The sequence below is a fragment of the Bufo gargarizans genome, chromosome 1 (assembly GCF_014858855.1).
Source record: "Bufo gargarizans isolate SCDJY-AF-19 chromosome 1, ASM1485885v1, whole genome shotgun sequence".
Lineage (NCBI taxonomy): Eukaryota > Metazoa > Chordata > Amphibia > Anura > Bufonidae > Bufo > Bufo gargarizans.
Window position 1 is genome coordinate 127,453,496 of NC_058080.1, and position 23,404 is coordinate 127,476,899.

The 23,404-nt window shown below is 43.9% G+C and overlaps 1 protein-coding gene across 6 annotated transcripts in view; it reads left to right on the plus strand.

Annotated features, from left to right (window-relative positions):
- The first annotated feature begins 6,567 nt into the window (after positions 1-6,567).
- TBC1D1 (TBC1 domain family member 1) overlaps positions 6,568-23,404 on the plus strand; it is a 226,342-nt gene continuing 209,505 nt past the window's right edge. For 4 of the 6 annotated variants that reach the window (XM_044298071.1, XM_044298096.1, XM_044298114.1 and 1 more), the window contains exons 1-2: positions 6,568-6,685; positions 11,610-12,118. In XM_044298071.1, coding sequence (XP_044154006.1) covers positions 11,708-12,118 — 411 coding nt within the window. In that variant the 5' untranslated portion in view covers positions 6,568-6,685; positions 11,610-11,707. Of the gene's footprint in view, positions 6,686-7,144; positions 7,284-10,130; positions 10,239-11,609; positions 12,119-23,404 lie in introns of those variants that run through there. The other 2 variants (XM_044298087.1, XM_044298080.1) reach the window with 2 other exon arrangements.

Sequence of the window (23,404 nt, forward strand, 5' to 3'; positions counted from 1 at the left end):
GCCACAAGACATAGACATACATGTCTATTACCAGATGGTTGGGGGCCGCACAGAATGGTATCAAGGGCCGCATGTGGCCCCCGGGCCGCAGGTTGTGCACCCCTGTTGTAAGCACTCATCTAACAGTATTTTTCCTGGTGGAATAACAGAGGAATAGTACAACACACAGTTCTCAGAAGAGATACTTTAGTATTATACTTTTACGGGAAATTTAACTGTTTACTGAAACTGACATGTCAGGAGAGCTAGTAAGGACGACGACTGCCAGCGCACTTCTCCACCGCCTTACTGAAAACCGTATCCTTGAACTGTAACTGCCAGTGCAGAAAATGCTGACCGCCTTCATGTTATGTGTTGCCATGTTATCAGTCATGTACAATGTAATATGCCACATTAAATGGGTTGTACTGGACAGGGAATTGTATGAGAATTACAATGTATTGCAGGCACTGTATTTTGTGTCTGCTGTACAGTTTACACTGGAGTGGTCGGCACATGCGTTGGCCTGTGATTGGCACAAAGGGATAACCGCCTGTGCAGTATAGAGACTGTCCTGTTACTAGAGGTAACTGCCTGTGGAGTATAGAGACTGTTCTACTACTGACGGCAACCTATTGTGTCGTTACATAGCATACCGCACATAGTGACTGTTCCATTGCTATCAGTAACCGCCAAGCCATGTTCCTCCCATTTACAGATGTAGCCGCTAAACTTTATGGTTAACGCATTAAAGGGGTTGTCTCACCGCAGACATTGGGGGCATATCACTAGGACATGCCCCTAATGTCTGATAGGTTCAGGTTCTACATCTGGGACCAGCACCTACTGTATCTTTAGAACAGAGCCGTCAAAGTGCCTGCTCTCCATTCATTACTATGAGAGCGCTTGATCAGCTATTTCTGGCAGTCACATTGAAACAATGGGAAGTGCACAATGCAAGCCTGGCCACCACTTCATTCACTTCTATGGGGCTGATGTGCAGTGAGCCCTTTTGGGACTAATGCACACTGGCGCAATACTAGACATAGTCAATAGTTTTTGTTTGTGACGCCAATTGCAATGTGCACAGGCGATAGTATCAGGGCCCTTTAAGGTGTTGCAACTCACGTACCAGGTGAGGAATGCCAGAGGGGGATAATGTCTCTATGTAGTAGATATGGTAGTGTCAATGGTGTCTCCTACCTTGGTACGACTCGACTCCTGGATCCTGGCTCACTTGCAATAAAATAAGTGCTTTGCTAGTAGGAGTAATTGAGGAACTTGGAAGCAGTAAATTAGATCCAGACTTGTGATATAATCCAACTTGTCTTTACTTTACTTAATGCAGCTTAAATCCAAACGAGTTACATAAGTAGTCATCTAGGTCCCAGCAGGTATTGGCAATATGTGGCAGGGATCAATATCTCTTCTGCTTCAGATGATATGCCTGGAGAATATGGCAGGTATCTATCTTCTGCTTGTAATGGGCCTGACTAGCTGAGGAGGAATTTGGGCTTCTCCTGGACTCTGGATATGTACTCACAGCTTGGCTCACAGGCAATGCTTCTTCCTGGAGGCTGGAGGTGGCTGCTTGCTTGTCAACCAGCTGAGGCTGATGGCTCAGACTGGGAATGTTCTCTGGTCTCAACCGAGACAAGGTCCTGATTTGGGATCCCTATAACTGGGAGCTCCAACTAACACAACCTTCCCCTAGCTGGAGTGGCTGGTACACTCACTAAACTTCCTTCTCCTTACAATGAGGCAGGATGTGGGAACATTCCACACCTCCTCAAAGAGGGGGGAACTAGCCTGGAATGTACTATTCCAGTCTAGCAATACTAAACTGGCTATGGTCCTGCTACATACTGCTGCCACCTACTGGTGCACATAGAAATTACAGCATAATACATAAAACAGGCCTAGAAAATACATAAAATGACATTAATGACAATATAATTAGATAGTCGGACAGTAACATTACACTTAACATGTTGTAGCAGGGAAAGAGAGTTTAGTAACATACTTCGGGATGTTACAGATGGACATAGCCTAGCCAGTGCCTCGGCTATTTCCGGATCCCATAAGAATGAATGAAGGGCGGTCATGCATGTGCGGTACGCCCTCTTTCATTTTGCAGGCTCCGCTTAAAAAAAGATAGGTGAGGGTCCCAGGGGTGGGGGCTTTTTTATGCGCAAGTTTACAACTTACTAATTGTAAGTACAATAAATTCCTACCTTTGAAAATACCAAGGGTATTGCACCATTTGTCTCATTCCTTTTGAAGGTCCGGTGTTTGGATCGAGAGGTCGGATACTCAGTACGAGATTTGTGGACCAGCAGGAGGTGCTTGTGATCGGTCCGTCGTATAACCAACACGTCCCAGCAGCATTTGGTTTTTTCATCTGAGTTCGGACCTGGTCATAGCTGTGTGAGATTTAGTATGCTACGTATGGATTAGTAGCAGGAGAAACTTTGTCATTTACATATGAACAGCCTGGTTTATTGAATTCCATCTTTGATAACTGGACGAGTTTCCCAATTGTTTCGTATTTGCAGGAGGTATTCACTGACATTCATTGTTAATTTTTATCTAGAGCGCGGCTCCCGCACCTTTTGACTTTATATACATAGGAGACTGAACCTACTCTTTTAAGGTCGCCGCTGCTGTTGTCCAGTATTTCCATACCAAATAATACTACATATCTTATGTCCCAGGGGTGGGACCTGCACCTATCAGGCATTGGGGGCATATCCTAACAATATGCCCGCAATGTCTGAGGTGAGACAACCCCATTAAGTAAACAATGGCAAGAGATAAACCTGTAATCGCCTGGCTCTCTGCCACAATACTATGTGTAACCATTATGTCTGGGTCTTTTCACCTTATGCTCTTTGAATCATTCTGAGTAAACCACTGTTTAAGAGAAACCTTGCCGAGTCCGTGTGAGTCACTGCGCTATCCTTGAGTGGACATAGGCTTCACTCATAAGTTTCTGGTTTCCGAACCTAAGCTAACAGTATCTTTTAAGAAAAACATTTTGGATGGATTATCCCTTACCTACCACTCATCACTTAGATTGAAGGTGTAATGATAGTCCTAAACCCCATGGGACCTGCCACCAGAGCACAGACAAAATGCTGATGCCCAATTGATCCTCATGAGTGTCCTATATTTAGTGATCACGGGCAAAAGTCTCAGCAGAACCTACCTTTCAGGTTGGCCCTAGAGTTATATTTCGATACCATACTGTATTTTATTACTTTTAATTTCCAATATGACCCTCTTAGGTTATAGACGTGCCGCAAGCCTATAAAGAGCTGGTGTAGAGGATGGGAGTGGTAGTGGCCCTGATGAGATGTTATGTCATAGTGTACTCCATCTGGCCAATGCCCCTGGGGATTGTTGCAGTAGAAAGGTGGTTAGAAGAATCAGGCCAGAAGTATAAAAGCCTCTATTCACTTAAACTTCTTGCACATCCAGCAGTATTAAGTACTAAGTGCAGTTTCTGGAACCAGATGTGGAGGTATGGTGGCTGGTTAAAAGGCAACAGGTTGGCATTAGCAGGTACTTGTGGATATAAGTGTCCACTGTGTTACAGGCTTTATGTTAGTCTGGCCTGGAGGTGTTTTGGGTGATGGGTGTCTAGGCCATAGTCCCTCACCTTGCAGCAGTGTTTGTAAAGCGGTGATTCCTCTGATCACTCTGCTGTCTTGTCACACTGATGCTTTCTGGAAGCTTTGTCTGGAGTGTTGGTCTTACAGGAGAATTGGAAATGGTTCCTAGGAATAGGAGCTGTGACATGCCCCTTCCTCAACTCCCCCTCTTGGCAGGAAGTAGGACCGGCCCACTCCTATGAAGAGGGGAGGAACAGGGTGGTTAGCTATTCCTGACAACCATTCCTTCTCTGGTGGAATAGATGGTATAAACATGACAATACATATTTATGTATTTATTATACACATACAGTATAGCGCTACTATATTCTGCAGAGCTTTATAGACATTAGCATCACACTGTCCCCAGTGGGGCTCACAGTCTAAGGTCCCCATCATTATGTCTTTGGAGTGTGGGAGAAAACCGGAGAACCCGGAGGAAACCCACACAAACACGGGGAGAACATACAAACTCCATGCATATGTTGTCCTTGGTTGGATTACTACCTAGGACCCAGTGCTGCAAAGCATCAGTGCTAACCACTGAGCCACTGTATAAGACATATTTGCAGAAACCTCCATGTCTTGAGTACTGCAGAAGAACAAGATCCCTTCAATATGCATATTCTTATACATTTGGTACATTTCAGCTTTTCCATTATGAAAGAACATACTGTGCGTGTGCAGGACAAATGCTTACTTTGTCCATGATGGTAAAAGCAACCAACATGGAAATCCCCTTTAAGACTGTTCTGACTTGTATATGAAATTAATGCAGATTAGTCGCCATTCAGATGCTGGTTTTAATGTCCTTACCTGTACTAGAATGTAATTGGCTTCTCTGCACTTTCTTACAATTTTTATATATATGCCCAGATATTCATAACACGAAATACAGTTGTGTTCAAAATAATAGCAGTATGTTTAAAAAAGTGAATAGAGCTCAAAATCCTTCTAATAGCTTCTATTTCCATACACACAAATGTATTGGGAACACTACACATTCTATTCCAAATCAAAACATGAAGAAAAATATATCAAATTTGTGTTGTTCCTCTAAAAAAAATTAAGAAAAATGAATATTAGATTGCTCAAAAAATAGCAGTGTTTGTATTCTTCTTTACAAACTCAAACATTCGATATATAAACTGAAAAATGTTTGAAGATTTTGCTTTCCTTTGAATCACTTAAAGGGGTTGTCCGGGATCAAAATTATTTTTTCAAATATAGTTTACTCACTATTACTAGCCGAGTCAAGATTCCCCCAATGTTTTTAGGTATTTTTTAACCTGCTGCATGGCTCCTATGGTCCCCCACAAATTGTTGACATGGATGTTTATTTCTGTGATGACTTCCTGCCGCATTGCACTATGGGTCGCAGCGCAGCATCTCCTGGTTTCTACTGTCTTTCAACTCGTCCCTGCACCCGCCCCCTCATACATATTCTCCTGCCGCACATTGTCCACTCCCCCATCGACCCGCCCCCCTCATACATATCCCGCCTCCAGCAGTACATATTCCTCCCCCATATTTACAGCCATAAACTCCTCCTAGCTCTGTCTTCATTCTGCCTCCATTCAGTAGAAAGATCCATGCCCGGTGACATCATCGGACCGGAGAGGCGTAGCTTAACGTGATGTCTGCAAACCTAGTTACCGCCCCTCCGTGCGCTCTGCATAATGAGTTAGACTGACGGTGACGTCACCGGGCTCCCTGCGAAGCCGGAAGAAGAGGCTTTGCTTACCTGCAAGAGACCCGGTACGTCACTCATTCTACAAAATTAGTCAATTCCGGCCAATCATTTGCAGTATCAAAACGGGGCTTCAGAAATATGTGGTGTAGGTAGGACATGCATGTGTGACATATGTATGTCACTCTGGTACTAATACAACAATGTCGCCAATCCCGGACAACCCCTTTAACTAATATTTAGCTGTATAACCGCTGTTTCTGAGAACTGCTGGACATCTGTGTTGCATGGACTCAACCAACTTCTGGCCCCTGTGAGCAGGTATTCCAGCCCTGGATGATTGGACTACATTCCACAGTTCTTCTCTATTTCTTGGTTTTGCCTCAGAAATTGCATTTTTGATGTCACCACACAAGTTTTCTATTGGATTAAGATCCAGGGATTTTCCCCTCTCCAATCAACTTTTTAATCAAGGTACTCTGTTCTTCTGAACAATGTCTGGAACGACCCCTGTTCCTCAGAATTTCTGAGAGAAATGTACTGTAACAAGTATGTACAACATTGGCTGCCTTCCTTCCTTAAATAAGGGCAATAATTGCCACCTGTTTTTCAAAGAATGAATGACCTCACTCATTGAACTCCACACTGCTATTATTATGAACATGCCCCTTTCAATACACAGAATCAGCAGCATGGATGTCATGACTGTTGGGTCTGTTGGGTTTCTATTACTCTACTGCACCTGCTAGTAAATTATTTGCCTTTTAGAAATATAATTTCTACCACAAACAGGGATTGATCAGGTTAGTGATGTCTGACTGCTATTATTTTGAACACAACTGTATGTTCTTCTGATTTCTACTAAGGAAAGAACATTTGCTGCTTGACTTTCAGAAATGCATTTGCACATGTAAACCACACTGGTCAACCACAGCGCCGAGTGGTGAGAACACTCACCAGTACTTAAGTAAAACTAGGAAAGTAATGGTTACGTGACACATTTCTGCCAGCATCCTACCCCTCCATGCCCTCCCTGCCTCGCACATAGACTGGCACACACTCACCCACCTTCCTGCCTAGTCTAATCCTTCCTGCTATACATATACCATCATGCACATATTCTCTCTCATCTTCTCCCTCCACGTGACCCAATCAGGCAATGATCCCTGTCCTCATTCCGTCCCTCCCCATCGCTGTCCCTCTCACGCTCTTCTCTGCTTGTTGCTTTGCAGTGTAATGTGGAGTGCTGAGGGGAGGAATGGGCTCTGCTTCTTCTGGGGGTCATCATGCCACTTGCTTTTGCTGTCCTGGCCTGAGGAACATCGCCTGCAATGATTCATTCATCCCCAGGCTCTGCAGTCAGGTAGGTGTCCATTGATTGGTACTATGCATCTGCAGTACATGCAGACCTGATGCTGTGCCCAGGACGTATCAGGCAGATATATTTTGTGTGAGTTAATGCAATCTATAGGGTAGGAGCATTCATTAATGGGTACACAGGGCAGCATGCAGCTGTAGTCACTGATAAAGTAATGACTATGATATATAGAGGAAGACAGTATGCGGACGTGATAATACATTGGATGCACCGTTCCCTGGGGACAGTGCACTCTACAGGTTGTGATACAAGCCTCCTTTAATGTGGGTTTATATTTCCTGTACTTACACCTTTCTATAAGGTTACTATGATTTACCTTATCGTATGATTGTAGGGAGTTTTCTTTTGAGCTATAAACATAGATGTCAGCTTTTTTGTTTCTTTTGTACTTGTTACTTACATGGATCAGTGATAAAGTCCTTTAAAGGGTTATCCCCATTCTAGGCATGTATGTCATATCCACAGGACATACAACAAGTGTCTGATAGGTGAGGGTCCAACCTCTAGTTCCAGGACGCAGGACCCCTGTCCCTACAGATGAGGCAGCCATCGACCACATCCAGATCTAACGTGCCCTGCTAAAGTAAGCTCCAGCTCATCTGTACCTTTTTTTGTACCAGACGTATACGGTTTTAATCCACAAAGTAAAAACCATCACCGTTCTTAAAATCTGTGACGATCCTTTATTGAGTACAGCAAGCACATACATGTAGTTTGTCCGAAACGCGTTTACAGTCGGGTGCCGAGATTATTTGTATGTGCCTGCTGTACTCAAGAATAAAGGATCGTCACAGCTTTTAAGAATGGTGCTGGTTTTTACTTTGTGGAGAACGTGCTCTATCCATTCATTTCTATGGAAGTTCCAGAAACACCTGAGCAACTGTAGAAACTCTGCCTACTTTATATGTAGTACCTCACCCCTGGGGGTACTACCATTGTCAATGATTTGTTGTATAATGCAGTGTAATGTTATGCAATACACTTTGTGTTTGGCAACAGGAATGGGACGTACTTTCTCATTCCTCCCTTCCTGGTAGGAGCGGGCTGGTCCGACTTCCTGCCAAGGAAAAGGCAGAGCTAGTGCTCATGCACATGAACATGTGAAGGCCGGGCCCGTATTGCGGCCCGCAAACAGCGGGTCTGCAATATACGGGCACCAGCATTTGTGCACCGCTTCCGTAGGTTTTCTGTCCGTGCCTCCACACTGACAAAAAATAGAAGTTGATCTATTTTTTTGCGGTGCGAACGGATCACTGACCCATTCAAGTTGAATGGGTCTGCATCCGCCTGCGCCAGCCACACGGATGGTGCCCGCAGCACACTTTCATGTACACGCCGTGTGCCCGCTGCTGTACAATAATACACTCAGCAGGAATCCAGGACGGTATCTCACGGTCAGTGTTCCACGGACGTGAGTTAGTTGAGAGTTAAGAAAGGAAAATGAGGAGTGAGGGCACAAGCGATCCAGCTCCCGCTCCTCCAGGCCATGTGTACCACAGAGGCAGCTCATCTAAGAGGACATTATTGCTCCATAGACTGCAGGGACCTAGGCCAAGGAAGAATTGTAAACTATGCCGTATATATGTCAGCAGAGTGATTAAGCAATCGAGACTCCGCTGCAAGGTGTTGGGAAACACGTCAAGACACCACCACTGCAGTTCAGGACAGGGGTGTAGCTATAGTGAAAGCTGCTGCTATAGGGCGCAAACTCATTAGGAGGACTAAAAGATTTATTTTATTGTCAGGGCTCATCCTCACTATCATCCTCACTAGCCACAGGAGTGGGGGTTGCACAGAAGTTGCTGGGTGGGAGGAGACCCATTCAAAAATTTGCTGTAGGGACCAGTCATTCCTAGTTACACCACTGGCTAGAAGCCTACATTATACAGTGGACACCTACAGCCACAGGTGCCAGAGTAAAACCATAAGGAAGAGAATCCAGCAGACTTCTGAGTGTCATCCTCTGCCACATTGTCAGCCACCATACCTCATTATCCTGGAGGAGAGATTGCACTTTGTATGAACTGCTGCTGGGTCTGCTGCTATTTGTAATTTGCAATCTCTGCCTGGTTCCTCCTTCACTGCACTGATTTTTAGTGGCCTTTGCAGTCATGTGTGCCTCTGTCAGCAGATCTGTACCTATGACACTGGCTGACATGTTACATGTGCTCTTGGCAGCTGAAGACATCTGTGTTGGTCCCACGTTCATATGTGTCCGCATTGCTGAGAAAAAAGATGTTTTCATATATGCAAATGAGCCTCTAGGAGCAACGGGGGCGTTACCATTACACCTAGAGGCTCTGCTCTCTCTGCAACTTCCGCACCCTCTTCACTTTGATTGACCGGGGCAGGAAGTACAAACATGATCACGCTTGACCCTGTCTATTAAAGTGCGGAAGGCGTGGCAGTTGCAGAGAGAGCAGAGTCTGATTATTTTGTGTTGTTTGAATCCTTGTGTTATAGAGCACCCCCTCCTACACTACACTAGTCTTAACACCCACATGTCACTGCTGCAGCCAATCAGCGGACAGTGATTGCATCCGTATTTTTCGCGGCCCGTCTGCGGAATCATTCATTACAATGAGTCCGCAAAAAAAATGGAACTTTGTGTGCATTCCGTTTCCGTATGTCCTTTCCACAAAAAGATAGAACATGTGCTATCATTGTCCGCATAATGGGCAAGGATAGTACTGTTCTATTAGGGGCCAGATGTTCCATTCTGCAAAATACGGAATGCACGCGGACGTCATCCGTATTTTCTGAGGATCTGTGTTTTGCGTACCACAAAATACATATGGTCGTGTGCATGCGCCCTAACAGTTCACTAGTTATTGTAGATTAGTCTCTTACATCCAATTTAATAGACATTAGGAAATCCCAAACTGAATTTATGGGAGCACTGGGCCCCCTTACCCACTGGACCGCTGTGCAGAGGTTGCACATACAGTATGGTATGTTCACCCCGTGTTACATTATATTACCATGATATTCAAATACAGTAAGCCATAATAGGATCTGCCCATCCAGCTTGCTGATGGTTTCTAGGTAGAAACAGCAAACATGTTCTACACTTCTTGGGATATACTTGGTTTTACTTTAGTTACTTAGTTTATGTTTTTTTAAGATGAAAGTCCTTATGTTTAGTATGACAGTGGCATCCTATCATATGCTGTATATTTACGGATGAACCGTATCAGTAACACAAAAAGTAAAAAGTCGATTTTGAGAACTTTAATCAAATTTGACAATGAAGTAAAAAGACAAAGTAAAAAAATCATAGACTTGTATAACATTAAGCTCCAGCACGTTCCTCCTAAACCAGCCCTACGAAATATGCAGTTGATATGTGTTATTTCGGATTCTAAATGCGTCTGCTGCCCGGTGTTTGTGAACAGTCCATGTAATGTGATACAGTGTGAGCTGGGGCCGGCAGACAACCATTTCTGGTTTGATAGCCTCGGCAGTAGTTTATATATGAGATCAGGGGCCGCAGTGAGCAAAGGCGACGAGCTTCAATGGAAATGCACCTAGCGATCAGGTCAGAAATGTCCGCAGACTCCCATTTTTATAGTATAACATGGGAATATCCTTTATGGGGGGGGGGGGGGGGGGTGATGCCTGCTATTCTATATCCCTTCTGCAACTACAACTCTTGGGGGCACATTTATTAAGACTGGCGTTTTAGACACCGATCTTAATAAGCCCCTGCACTAGCGGTGGATCGCCAAAGTTATGAAGAGTACCGGCCTCCGCCAATTCTAAACGTAAGACAGCTTCCTAGCAGTCTTATGTTTAGACCATTTTCTATTCCTAACCCAGACATAGAAAATGATTAATGAGACGGACCCCGCCTTGTTCTCTTTTTTAGACCTGTGTGAGCGGGGAAGAAGTCGCAGATTCTGCCGCAACATGGCGTGTGACAGAATCTGCACCATATATATGCCACATAAGTGACCCCCTTAATGTTTATTAGTACTGTAGGGAATTACCTGTTTAGCATTTGCACTTCCACGGTCTCAGGCTTTACTCTGACCTTTTTCCATGAATTAGCGGCGACTAACATTCGTAGACTCGTTGATGATAACTGTCCTGTGTAAATGTGATCCCCTAACCAACGGGCAAACACTTGTTCCTCGGGAGATGGCTTCCTTCATGTGGCTCCTAAAATCATTAGACTTGTGTGCTGCCAACAAACAATTAGGGCTCATGCACACAAACGTATTATGTTTCTGTTTCATTTTATTTTATGCAGCCCCTATGTGGAACTATTCACTTCAATGGGGCCACATAAAAACGGAAATGACTCTGTGTGCATTCCGTTTCTGTATGTCTGTTCGGCAAAAAAATCGAACATGTCCTATTATTGTCCGCATAACGGACAAGGATAGGACTATTCTATTAGGGGCCAGCTGTTCTGTAAAATACGGAATGCACACGGACGTCATTCGTATTTTTAGCGGATCCGTGTTTTTGCGGACCACAAAATACATACGGTCGTGTGCCTGAGCCCTTATCTGTATGGGGATGAATAATCGCTGTAATGATCGTTCACCCCATACAGAGGGCATTGTTGCTGCATGTGAATGCAGCTGAACGGGCAGGTAATGATTGGTAACAGATGGTTTCCGATCATTGCCCTGTGCATGTAAATGGGCCCTTAGAGACTGCAGATTTTCAACTGTGGCCCCTGCAAAAAGGGTAAGACTAGGCTACTGCAAACAGAGAGTGGTCGCCGACTGGTGGAGCGAACCTGTGTAAGATGAAACCGTCAAGCCAGGGGACAATGCCAGATAATAAGAGAGGAACATCAGAGGCAGAGGGAATCCAAGGACTTAATAATGTGATTTATCAGTTTATACTGTACATATATGATATGTGAGTCATTCACCGTTCTCCATTCCTCCCATAGAAATCTCATCATAGTTGAAATTCAAAAACCACACCAGGTCCGACCATCCGTCTGAAAACTGCAAGGACTGGAGACACCACCGTTACTGCCTTCTCACCATGGATCCCATATCATTTACTGCCCCCACAACCCTGGCAGCGCCTGGCTTCGTTCTGGAGTACAGACTTCAGCTGATCGGCTCCTTGACTCTCAATGCCTTCACCACAATGCCCATGTTACCTTGGGTGGTGGCAGAGGTCAGGAGGAAAAGCTTAGAGAGGTCCAAGGACTCCCCACCTGTCCGGCTGTATGTGTCAGCCACCTGTATCTGCTGCGAGCCGGACCCCGGGGACAGCCAGCAGTGGGACCCTCTCATCTGCTCTAGCATCTTTGAACACAAGCCGCAGTTGGTCCAGAAACTGATACACAACAGTCAGGATCCCAATTATTTTGCCTGTCTCCTAAAGGAGGGAGACGTCCCACATCAGCAGAGCACATGCTATGTCTTCCGAGCTGCCGACCAAGACAAAGTAAGTGACCCTGTGCAAAGCTCCATGTAAGAGAGCACAGCGATGATCGGCAATCATGTTACGCCTCTCATTTTTAAAGTGGATATTCGCTATAAAAGTTACAATGACCATTCCTCTATTATTCCTACTAGAAGCTTATAGATGAATTGCTGGCAGTCTGCAATTGGGCATTATCGGTTGAGGGTGTGTCCCTGCACAGGCTGCACTGATTGGATAGTGTTTGACTGTGCAGGGGCATGCCCCAACTGGTAACACCCAGCTGGACATTTATTACAGACTGCTGGCAATTCCTTCTCGTAGGAACAACAGAGGAATGGCATAATACAGAATTGTTATTACATGGAGAATGCAAATAGTTACTAAAACAGACATGTCAGGAGAGGGGACAGGTCCCGTTTAATAAAAAAAACAAAGAACAAAGTTATAAGGTGACCAATATAGCTCAGTCTCCTTTCACTTGAAAAATGGCCGCTGCAACTAAATTATGCAGAGATACGTTTTTCTTTGTAACATATTTTCACTAGTGATTTTTTATATTTTTTTAGTGTATTGTTCTGTGTCCCTATTGTATGTAGAATAGTTGTTAACAGTCTTTTTCCATGAAGCTGATAACAAACGGAAAGGGTTGGGGGGGGGGGGGGGGCGTTCCTGTATGGAATGCGGACGGGGCTTAACATTTCCTGTGATTTGTTTGTGAAGTATGAAATTAGTTGTGGATCTGATTAATTCACTGACACCTTAAAGGGGTTTTCTGAGACTTTTATACTAATGATCTATCCTCCCGACACCCAGGACCCCCGCCGATCAGTTGTTTGAGAAAGCACCTGCCGCAGCCTTCTCTCTGCTTTTCCTAGGCCGAATGACAACACGGTCATTAGTCATGTGGTCTAGGAGCAGCTCAGCCCCCAAAAAGTGGATGGTGCTGAGCTGCAATACCAAGCACAGCCACTATACAATGTACGGCGCTGTGCTTGGTGAGCTGCAAGAAGGCAGCAGCGGTCACAGGAGTGCCAGTGCCTTCTCAGAACAGCTGATAGTCGGTGGTCCCGGGTGCTGGACCCCTACTGATCAGATACTGATGACGTATCCAGAGGATAGGTAGGTCAACAGTAAAAAAAAAAATGGAAAACCCCTTTAAATCCCTCTGCAGACCTGGCATAAATGTTCAAAATGCATAAATATCAATCTGCATTTATTCATTATTCAGACTTTTTGGATATATATCAGGCATTATTGTGTGAATAAGTCTACCTATCTTGGGTAAGTTAACTGGCATAAGTAAACTCAGTATAAACCATAATAAGATCAAGCAGCATCATCTGGCCTGCTTGATGATGGTTTCCATGGAACAACAGATTTTTCTGTACATTACACAAAATAAAATCAGACTACTACTCTATATAGCCTATGTAAACCTATGGTAGAGCAAAGGCTAGGAAGCCATTGTTTAAATTATTGATTTAACTTGTATTTTGGGCTAAGAAAAAAAACATTTTTGTAATAGTTTTCATTTATCAATTTTGCACTGTTTGGATTCTACAGCTTTTATGTATCCCAGTACATAGCCAGCTGCAGAAAGCTATCCTGTAATAAATCCAGCAGACTGGCTGTGCACGGCCCTTCTCTCTCCTCTCCTGAATGATTTTCTAAGGCGACTTGTGACCAAATCAAAGTTCAACTAACAAAGTTCAATCAGATCAATCAGCAGAGGAGAGAGAAGTTCTGGAGACTGAGCTAGGCTGACAGAGTTCACTATGAGCAGCATCCTGTTCTGCAGCTGCTGTATTCTGCAATACATAGAAGCTGCAGAAGCCAAACTGTGCAAAATGACACAGAAAATTACAAAAATGTTTTAGCCCAAAATACATGTAGATTAGTAAAAAAAAATAAAAAATACCTCCAACATTGTCCATAGGCTATAACTCTTAAAACTTACCTCCAGTTGTTGAAAAACTGAGTTTTAGCAAACCGACCCCAAAGAAAAGAACCATTGATGTATGTTTATGAAGCATAGGAAGTTTTCTATTACTGGAGGTACAGAAATGTACGTAATGTGAACACAACATTAGATATTACTATTAATAGCTTCCGTTCTGGGCAGTAGTCACATGACCATGTCCATGCAGCACCTCCTGTTTTCCTGTGATGTTATGTCCATATATGAGCAGTGATAGGGGAGTGTCTATGTAACTGGTGGGAGGAGCTATAAACTAGATGGGTGTTAGGGGCGGTGCTGGAGCTGTGGCAGAAAAAGAAGTGCATCATGGGTTTGGTTGGCTACATAAACAGAAAGTGCTACATACAGGATGGAAACCAAACAAAAAACAAAACAAACCCATCAGAGAGATAGCAAAAATATTAGGCATGGCCAAAACAACTATTTGGAACATTCTTAAAAAGAAGGAACGCATCGGTGAGCTCAGCAACACCAAAAGACCCGGAAGACCACGGAAAACAACTGTGGTGGATGACGAAGAATTCTTTCCCTGGTGCAGAAAACACCCTTCACAAAAGTTTGCCAGATCAGGAACACTCTCCAGGAGGTAGGTGTATGTGTGTCATAGTCAGCAATCAAGAGAAGACTTCACCAGAGTGAATACAGAGGGTTTACCAAAAGATGTAAACCATTGGTTAGCCTCAAAAACAGGAAGGCCAGATTAGAGTTTGCCAAACAACATCTAAAAGAGCCTTCACAGTTCTGGAACAACATCCTATGGACAGATGAGACCAAGATCAACGTGTACCAGAGTGATGGGAAGAGAAGAGTATGGAGAAGGAAAGGAACTGCTCATGATTCTAAGCATACCACCTCATCAGTGAAGCATGGTGGTGGTAGTGTCATGGCGTGGGCATGTATGGCTGCCAATGGAACTGGTTCTCTTGTATTTATTGATGATGTGACTGCTGACAAAAGCAGCAGGATGAATTCTAAAGTGTTTCGGGCAATATTATCTGCTCATATTCAGCCAAATGCTTCAGAACTCATTGGACGATGCTTTACAGTGCAGATGGACAATGACCAAAGCATACTGCAAAAGCAACCAAAGAGTTTTTTAAGGGAAAGAAGTGGAATGTTATGCAATGGCCAAGTCAATCACCTGACCTGAATCCGATTGAGCATGCATTTCACTTGCTGAAGACAAAACTGAAGGGAAAATGCCCCAAGAACAAGCAGGAACTGAAGACAGTTGCAGTAGAGGCCTGGCAGAGCATCACCAGGGATGAAACCCAGCGTCTGGTGATGTCTATGCGCTCCAGACTTCAGGCTGTAATTGACTGCAAAGGATTTGCAACCAAGTATTAAAAAGTGAAAGTTTGATTTATGATTATTATTCTGTCCCATTACTTTTGGTCCCTTAACAAGTGGGAGGCACATATGCAAACTGTTGTAATTCCTGCACCGTTCACCTGATTTGGATGTAAATAGCCTCAAATTAAAGCTGACAGTCTGCAGTTACATCACATCTTGTTTGTTTCATTTCAAATCCCTTGTGGTGGTGTATAGAGCCAAAAATGTTAGAATTGTGTCGATGTCCCAATATTTATGGACCTGACTGTACATGAGGTAATCAACGGCATGAGGGTATCTCTTAAAGAAATCATAGTAATCCAGTTGTGTCACTTCAGTAAGTGGCATTTATCATGTAGGAAAAGTTAATACAAGGCACTTACTAATGTATTATTATTGTCCATATTGCTTCCTTTGCTGGCTGGATTAATTTTTTCATCACATTATATATTGCTCGTTTCCATGTTTACAATCCATCAGTGCTCTTGATTGGACACTACAGGAAAAAATGCCAGCCTCTTTGGTGACCAGGACCGTGGGAGCTCACATAGGCTGGTGCTTTTTTTATATTGTGCAAGCACGGCCACCGCTGATGGATTGAAGGGTGGTTGTAACCATGGAACCGAGCAGTGTTTAATGTGATGGAAAAATTAATGCAGCCAGCAAAGAAAGCAATATAGAGAATAACAACACATTAGTAAGTGTATTGTATTAACTTTCTCTACATGATAAATGCCATTTGCCGAAGTAACACAGCCCCTTTAAGGTTTGGCTTAAATCCCATTTAGCCATTACAACTGTAGTCACCTGCGGACTGGCCAATGTCCTGAGATGTCAGGCTGGTCCACATATCCTGCAGGAAAGTACAGCTGGCCGTCCAGAGACAGAGACACTTCATTACTGTCTCCACCTTCCTGATTGGCGGTGCTCCAGGAGGGCTGTATAATCCCAAATTTGTAAACAAACAAAGAGGGACACATCGTGCAGCAGTCAAAGCGCGCCGTGGCAAGTTTTGTCCGCACTAGACCACGCCTTTAACTCTGCCCAAAACATAACTATGCACCTAATCCCAAACCAGTCCCCTTAATGACCCCACATAGTATTTATTCCCCCTTCATACCCCTGCACAGTATTTATGCCCACATTGTGCCCCCTGACAGAATTATGCCCAGCTGTGCCCCAGTAATATGCCCAGTTATGTGCCCCTTCATGGAATGATGCCCAGCTGTGCCCCCAGTAATATGCCCTGTTATGTGCCCCCAGTGATATGTTCAGCTATGCCCCCAGTGATATGCTCAGCTATGCCCCCAGTAATATGCCCTGTTATGTACTCCCAGTAATATGACCTGTTATGTGCCCCCAGTAATATGCCCAGCTGTGCCCCCAGTAATATGACCTGTTATGTACCCCCAGTGCTATGCCCAGCTGTGCCCCAGGTAGTATGCTCTGTTATGTAATATTCATGAATGGGTCCGCAAATCCGGAGATGCGGAATGGTGCGGAATGGAACCACGGAACGGAACCCTACGTAAGCACTACGGAGTGCTTCCGTGGGGTTTCGTCCCGTACTTCCGTTCTGCAAAAAGATAGGACATGTTCTATCTTTTTGTGGAACGGGCGGATCGCGGACCCATTGAAGTGAATGGGTCTGCGATCCGCTGCGGCTACCCCACGGACTGTGCTCGTGCATTTCGGCCCACATTTTGCGGGCCGCAGCACAACTACGGGCCGCACGCGCCAGTGTGAAAGAGGCCTAAGGTGGGTTCACACTAGCGTTAGGGATTCCGTTATGGCTTTCCGTTATAACAGAAAATAACGGAATCCATAAGACGGAAGGACGGATCCGTTCTTCTGCCCATAGACTTGTATTATGACGGAATGCAAAACGGAAGCCTTTAAAAGGCATTCCGTTTGCTTTCTGTCCTAAAAGAAGTCTATGGGAATCAAAACGGATCCGTCTGGGTCCTGTTATGCAAGACGGAAAACAAAATCCTGTCGACAGGTCTTTGTTTTCCTCCTTGCATAACGGGACTCAGACGGATCCGTTATGTTATAATGGAAAGCCATAACGGAATCCCTAACGCTAGTGTGAATCCACCCTAAGGGCTCATGCACACAAACATTTTCTTTCTGCTTACATTATGTTTTTTTTTGCGGAACCATTCACTTTAATGGGTCCGCAAAAACAATGGAAGGAACTCCATGTGCATTCTGTTTCTGTATTTCTGTTCTGTTAAGGGGAATATTAATTATTGATATTTTGGGTAATCTCAAAAATTAATATTCATAAATAGGCGTGAGTCGTCTAGTGATGACTCCGACCTATTTATACTATAAAAGAAACTGTCTCTGTTGCCTTACTCTACCCTGAACTAAACTACGTGCGACTTACTGCTACAATAAAAGAGTATACACTGTATGTTAGGAACAAATAAATATTTATTACACAATACAAATACAGTCTATTACGCTTTATCTATATATATTTATATATCAATGGTTTTATATATATATATATATATATATATACAGTACAGACCAAAAGTTTGGACACATCTTCTCATTCAAAGAGTTTTCTTTATTTTCATGACTATAAAAATAGTAGATTCACACTGAAGGCATCAAAACTATGAATTAACACATGTGGAATTATATACATAACAAAAAAGTGTGAAACAACTGAAAATATGTCATATTCTAGGTTCTTCAAAGTAGCCACCTTTCGCTTTGATTACTGCTTTGCACACCTGAAATGGTCTTCCAGCAGTCTTGAAGGAGTTCCTAGAGATGCTTAGCACTAGTTGGCCCTTTTTCCTTCACTCTGTGGTCCAGCTCACCCCAAACCATCTCGATTGGGTTCAGGTCCGGTGACTGTGGAGGCCAGGTCATCTGGCGCAGCACCCCATCACTCTCCTTCATGGTCAAATAGCCCTTACACAGCCTGGAGGTATGTTTGGGGTCATTGTCCTGTTGAAAAATAAATGATGGTCCAACTAAACGCAAACCGGATGGAATAGCATGCCGCTGCAAGATGCTGTGGTAGCCATGCTGGTTCACTATGCCTTCAATTTTGAATAAATCCCCAACAGTGTCACCAGCAAAGCACCCCCACACCATCACACCTCCTCCTCCATGCTTCACGGTGGGAACCAGGCATGTAGAGTCCATCCGTTCACCTTTTCTGCGTCGCACAAAGACACGGTGGTTGGAACCAAAGATCTCAAATTTGGACTCATCAGACCAAAGCACAGATTTCCACTGGTCTAATGTCCATTCCTTGTGTTCTTTAGCCCAAACAAGTCTCTTCTGCTTGTTGCCTGTCCTTAGCAGTGGTTTCCTAGCAGATATTCTACCATGAAGGCCTGATTCACACAGTCTCCTCTTAACAGTTTGTTCTAGAGATGTGTCTGCTGCTAGAACTCTGTGTGGCATTGACCTGGTCTCTAATCTGAGCTGCTGTTAACCTGCGATTTCTGAGGCTGGTGACTCGGATGAACTTATCCTCCGCAGCAGAGGTGACTCTTGGTCTTCCTTTCCTGGGGCTGTCCGCATGTGAGCCAGTTTCTTTGTAGCGCTTGATGGTTTTTGTGACTGCACTTGGGGACACTTTCAAAGTTTTCACAATTTTTCGGACTGACTGACCTTCACTTCTTAAAGTAATGATGGCCACTCGTTTTTCTTTACTTAATAATACATAATACAAATTCTAACAGTCTATTCAGCTGTGTATCCACCTGACTTCTCCACAACGCAACTGATGGTCCCAACCCCATTTATAAGGCAAGAAATCCCACTTATTAAACCTGACAGGGCACACCTGTGAAGTGAAAACCATTTCAGGTGACTACCTCTTGAAGCTCATCACGAGAATGCCAAGAGTGTGCAAAGCAGTAATCAAAGCAAAAGGTGGCTACTTTGAAGAACCTAGAATATGACATATTTTCAGTTGTTTCACACTTTTTTGTTATGTATATAATTCTACATGTGTTAATTTATAGTTTTGATGCCTTCAGTGTGAATCTACAATTTTCATAGTCATGAAAATAAAAAAAACTCTTTGAATGAGAAGGTGTGTCCAAACTTTTGGTCTGTACTGTATATCTCAATGGTTATATATTAGACGCACACACCACAGTATTAGCACTACAGCCTAACTATACTACACACAAAACAATACAATTCCACCCCACAAACTAGCTATACATTACACTTACACATCAGCAGCTGCCTACCAACCTGACTCTATACTGTCCCTATGGGGTTAAACACAAAAGGTGGTACTGCAAGGTTTAATATTTGCAGGCCAGGGATATAGTCAGGGATGTAGCCGTGGGTTACAGGTTAGTGTACAGTGACTGCTGCCGAGATATACAGGGAGGGTATAGGGGTTAGGGGTATAGCAGGGGTTAACTACAATCCCAAGAGTGGGATCAGGGCAGCAAAGATTAATGCTGGGGTACAGGAATAGGAGGCAGGGCAAGTAATGATACTTAGCCAGCTGGCTGTCCATCTTCCTTCCTCCTCTCCCGTCTCTCTCTTTAATGGGGCTGCAGGGGTTAATCCTTATTGAGTGCTTCCTGCGCTCTTCCTCTGCTTGGGAAGCAGGTCAGGGCACAGCGCAGCCTGCGCTCTTCCTTCCTCTTGGGGGGATGCAGGTAACTTTGCAGCGCTACCTGCACTGTCTGTGGTCTTCCATGATGGGGTGCGGGGGACGGTCTCCTTCTCTGGCTGCAGAGCAGCCTGCGCTACCTCTTGAGCAGCGCAATGCTGCCAGCACTCTTCCTTTCTAGCGCAGCGCAGCCTGTGCTCTCCTCTTCTGGGAGGTAGGGGTTCTGTTATTATAGCGCAGCGCTGCCGGGTTATTTAAATGCGTGTGCATGCACGCCTGCAGCCAAGTCCATGTGGGCCAGTGCGCTGATGTGACATCACCGCACCAAACCGCATGCCCTGGCGCACGCTTCCAGGCGGGGGATGATTTGAATCTCCCGCCTGTGAAGTGCCCGCATACCTCCTGCTGCTTTAATTACAGCATTGGAGTTATGCGACCTACAAGGTTCTTTGTTCCCCCACCTTTGTGCAAAACATGTTATCAAAGGACAGAGGATCTAAATTTATTCTCTGTCCTTTGAAGTGGCCCAAACTGGACATAATTGTCCAGATGTTGGCCTCTCCTCAGCTGGGGGGGGGGGGGGGGGCACCCGGAACTGGGGGGAATCTAAGTGTATATAAGTATATATACATATATATATATATATATATATATAATATAGATACTTGGGTCATATCTATATACATATATACAGTCAGAGCCATAAATATTGGGACAATTCTAACATTTTTGGCTTTATTCACCACCACAATGGGTTTGAAATGAAACAAACAAGATGTGCTTTAACTGCAGACTGTCAGCTTTAATTTGAGGGTATTTACATCCAAATCAGGTGAACGGTGCAGGAATTACAACAGTTTGCATATGTGCCTCTCACTTGTTAAGGGACCAAAAGTAATAGGACAATTGGCTTCTCAGCTGTTCCATGGCCAGGTGTGTGTTATTCCCTCATTATCCCAATTACAATGAGCAGATAAAAGGTCCAGAGTTCATTTCAAGTGTGCCATTTGCATTTGGAATCTGTTGCTGTCAACTCTCAAGATGAGATCCAAAGAGCTGTCACTATCAGTGAAGCAAGCCACCATTAGGCTGAAAAAACAAAACAAACCCATCAGAGAGATAGCAAAAATATTAGGCATGGCCAAAACAACTATTTGGAACATTCTTAAAAAGAAGGAACGCATCGGTGAGCTCAGCAACACCAAAAGACCCGGAAGACCACGGAAAACAACTGTGGTGGATGACCGAAGAATTCTTTCCCTGGTGAAGAAAACACCCTTCACAACAGTTGGCCAGATCAAGAACACTCTCCAGGAGGCAGGTGTATGTGTGTCAAAGTCAACAATCAAGAGAAGACTTCACCAGAGTGAATACAGAGGGTTCACCACAAGATGTAAACCATTGGTGAGCCTCAAAAACAGGAAGGCCAGATTAGAGTTTGCCAAACGACATCTAAAAAAGCCTTCACAGTTCTGGAACAACATCCTATGGACAGATGAGACCAAGATCAACTTGTACCAGAGTGATGGGAAGAGAAGAGTATGGAGAAGGAAAGGAACTGCTTATGATCCTAAGCATACCACCTCATCAGTGAAGCATGGTGGTAGTAGTGGCATGGTGTGGGCATGTATGGCTGCCAATGGAACTGGTTCTCTTGTATTTATTGATGATGTGACTGCTGACAAAAGCAGCAGGATGAATTCTAAAGTGTTTCGGGCAATATTATCTGCACATATTCAGCCAAATGCTTCAGAACTCATTGGACGGCTGTCACGGAAGGTGTACAGGAAACAAGACAATGCAAAATGAATATATGACTCACTGGATCCAAAACTAAGGAACAAAAGGGAGACCCCTGCATCAGACCTGGCTCTCTCCCTGTCTGCTCAGCCTATGCGAAAATCTCAATGGTGGATGATCGCATATCCACGTACCTCGACTATATACCACCTGAACACCCTACAATAGTGAGGGGACACGACCACCGGCTCCCTACACTAGACACGGAGGGAGTCAGGGTCACCTGGGATTCAGCAAACAGAAAATCACAAATAAATGTACAGCACTTATCTTGTAGAAGGCTGGAAGATAGGATCAGCATGCACACACACTCCAGGAAGTTGTATAAGCCGCACACTAATGCATTATGGGGAGGAATTTAAAGGGATGCAATCAGTCCAACTACATGACAGCTGAGAGAGGCTAACGAGATGAGGAACTGAAATTCAAAACAAAGAAAACTCAAGGAGGAGGTTCTGAAAGGCTTCTGTCAGAGCTTCTCAGCTGTCTGGTTGTGACAACGGCGCTTTACAGTGCAGATGGACAATTACCCAAAGCATACTGCAGAAGCAACCAAAGAGTTTTTTAAGGGAAATAAGTGGAATGTTATGCAATGGCCAAGTCAATCACCTGACCTGAATCCGATTGAGCATGCATTTCACTTGCTGAAGACAAAACTGAAGGGAAAATGCCCCAATAACAAGCAGTAACTGAAGACAGTTGCAATAGAGGCCTGGCAGAGCATCACCAGGGATGAAACCCGGCATCTGCTGATGTCTATGCGTTCCAGAATTCAGGATCTAATTGACTGCAAAGGATTTTTAACCAAGTATTAAAAAGTGAAAGTTTGATTTATGATTATTATTCTGTCCCATTACTTTTCCTACACCGTTCAGCTGATTTGGATGTAAATACCCTCAAATTAAAGCTGACAGTCTGCAGTTAAAGCACATCTTGTTTGTTTCATTTCAAACCCATTGTGGTGGTGAATAAAGCCAAAAATGTTAGAATTGTGTCAATGTCCCAATATTTATGGACCTGATTGTATACACACACACAAACATGGGGTCATTTAGGTCCACACAAGTACATATACATACATATAGATAATTTGGGGCATATATATATATATATATATATATATAGGAAAAGAAGAAGTAGGACTGCACTCCAGAATAGTGATAAAAAACTGTGGTTTATTCACCCATATTATGGCAAGTCTTGCGACGTTTCGGCTCACAAGAGCCTTTTTTTGAGAAAGGCTCTTGTGAGCCGAAACGTCGCAAGACTTGCCATAATATGGGTGAATAAACCACAGTTTTTTATCACTATTCTGGAGTGCAGTCCTACTTCTTCTTTTCCTGTACTATTGGGTATTGCCGTTACCCCATCTTGGACCCTGCACCCACGTTCTGGCTGGTGCTCCCACTGGACTTTTCTTTCTCTCTCTCTCTATATATATATATATATATATATATATATGTACACACACACACATAATACGCAATATTAGTATATACAGACATGTGCGTAAATATAAAGGCATACGCACACATCTATATATACATACAATACCAGCCCATATGCACATACATATACAGTACAGACC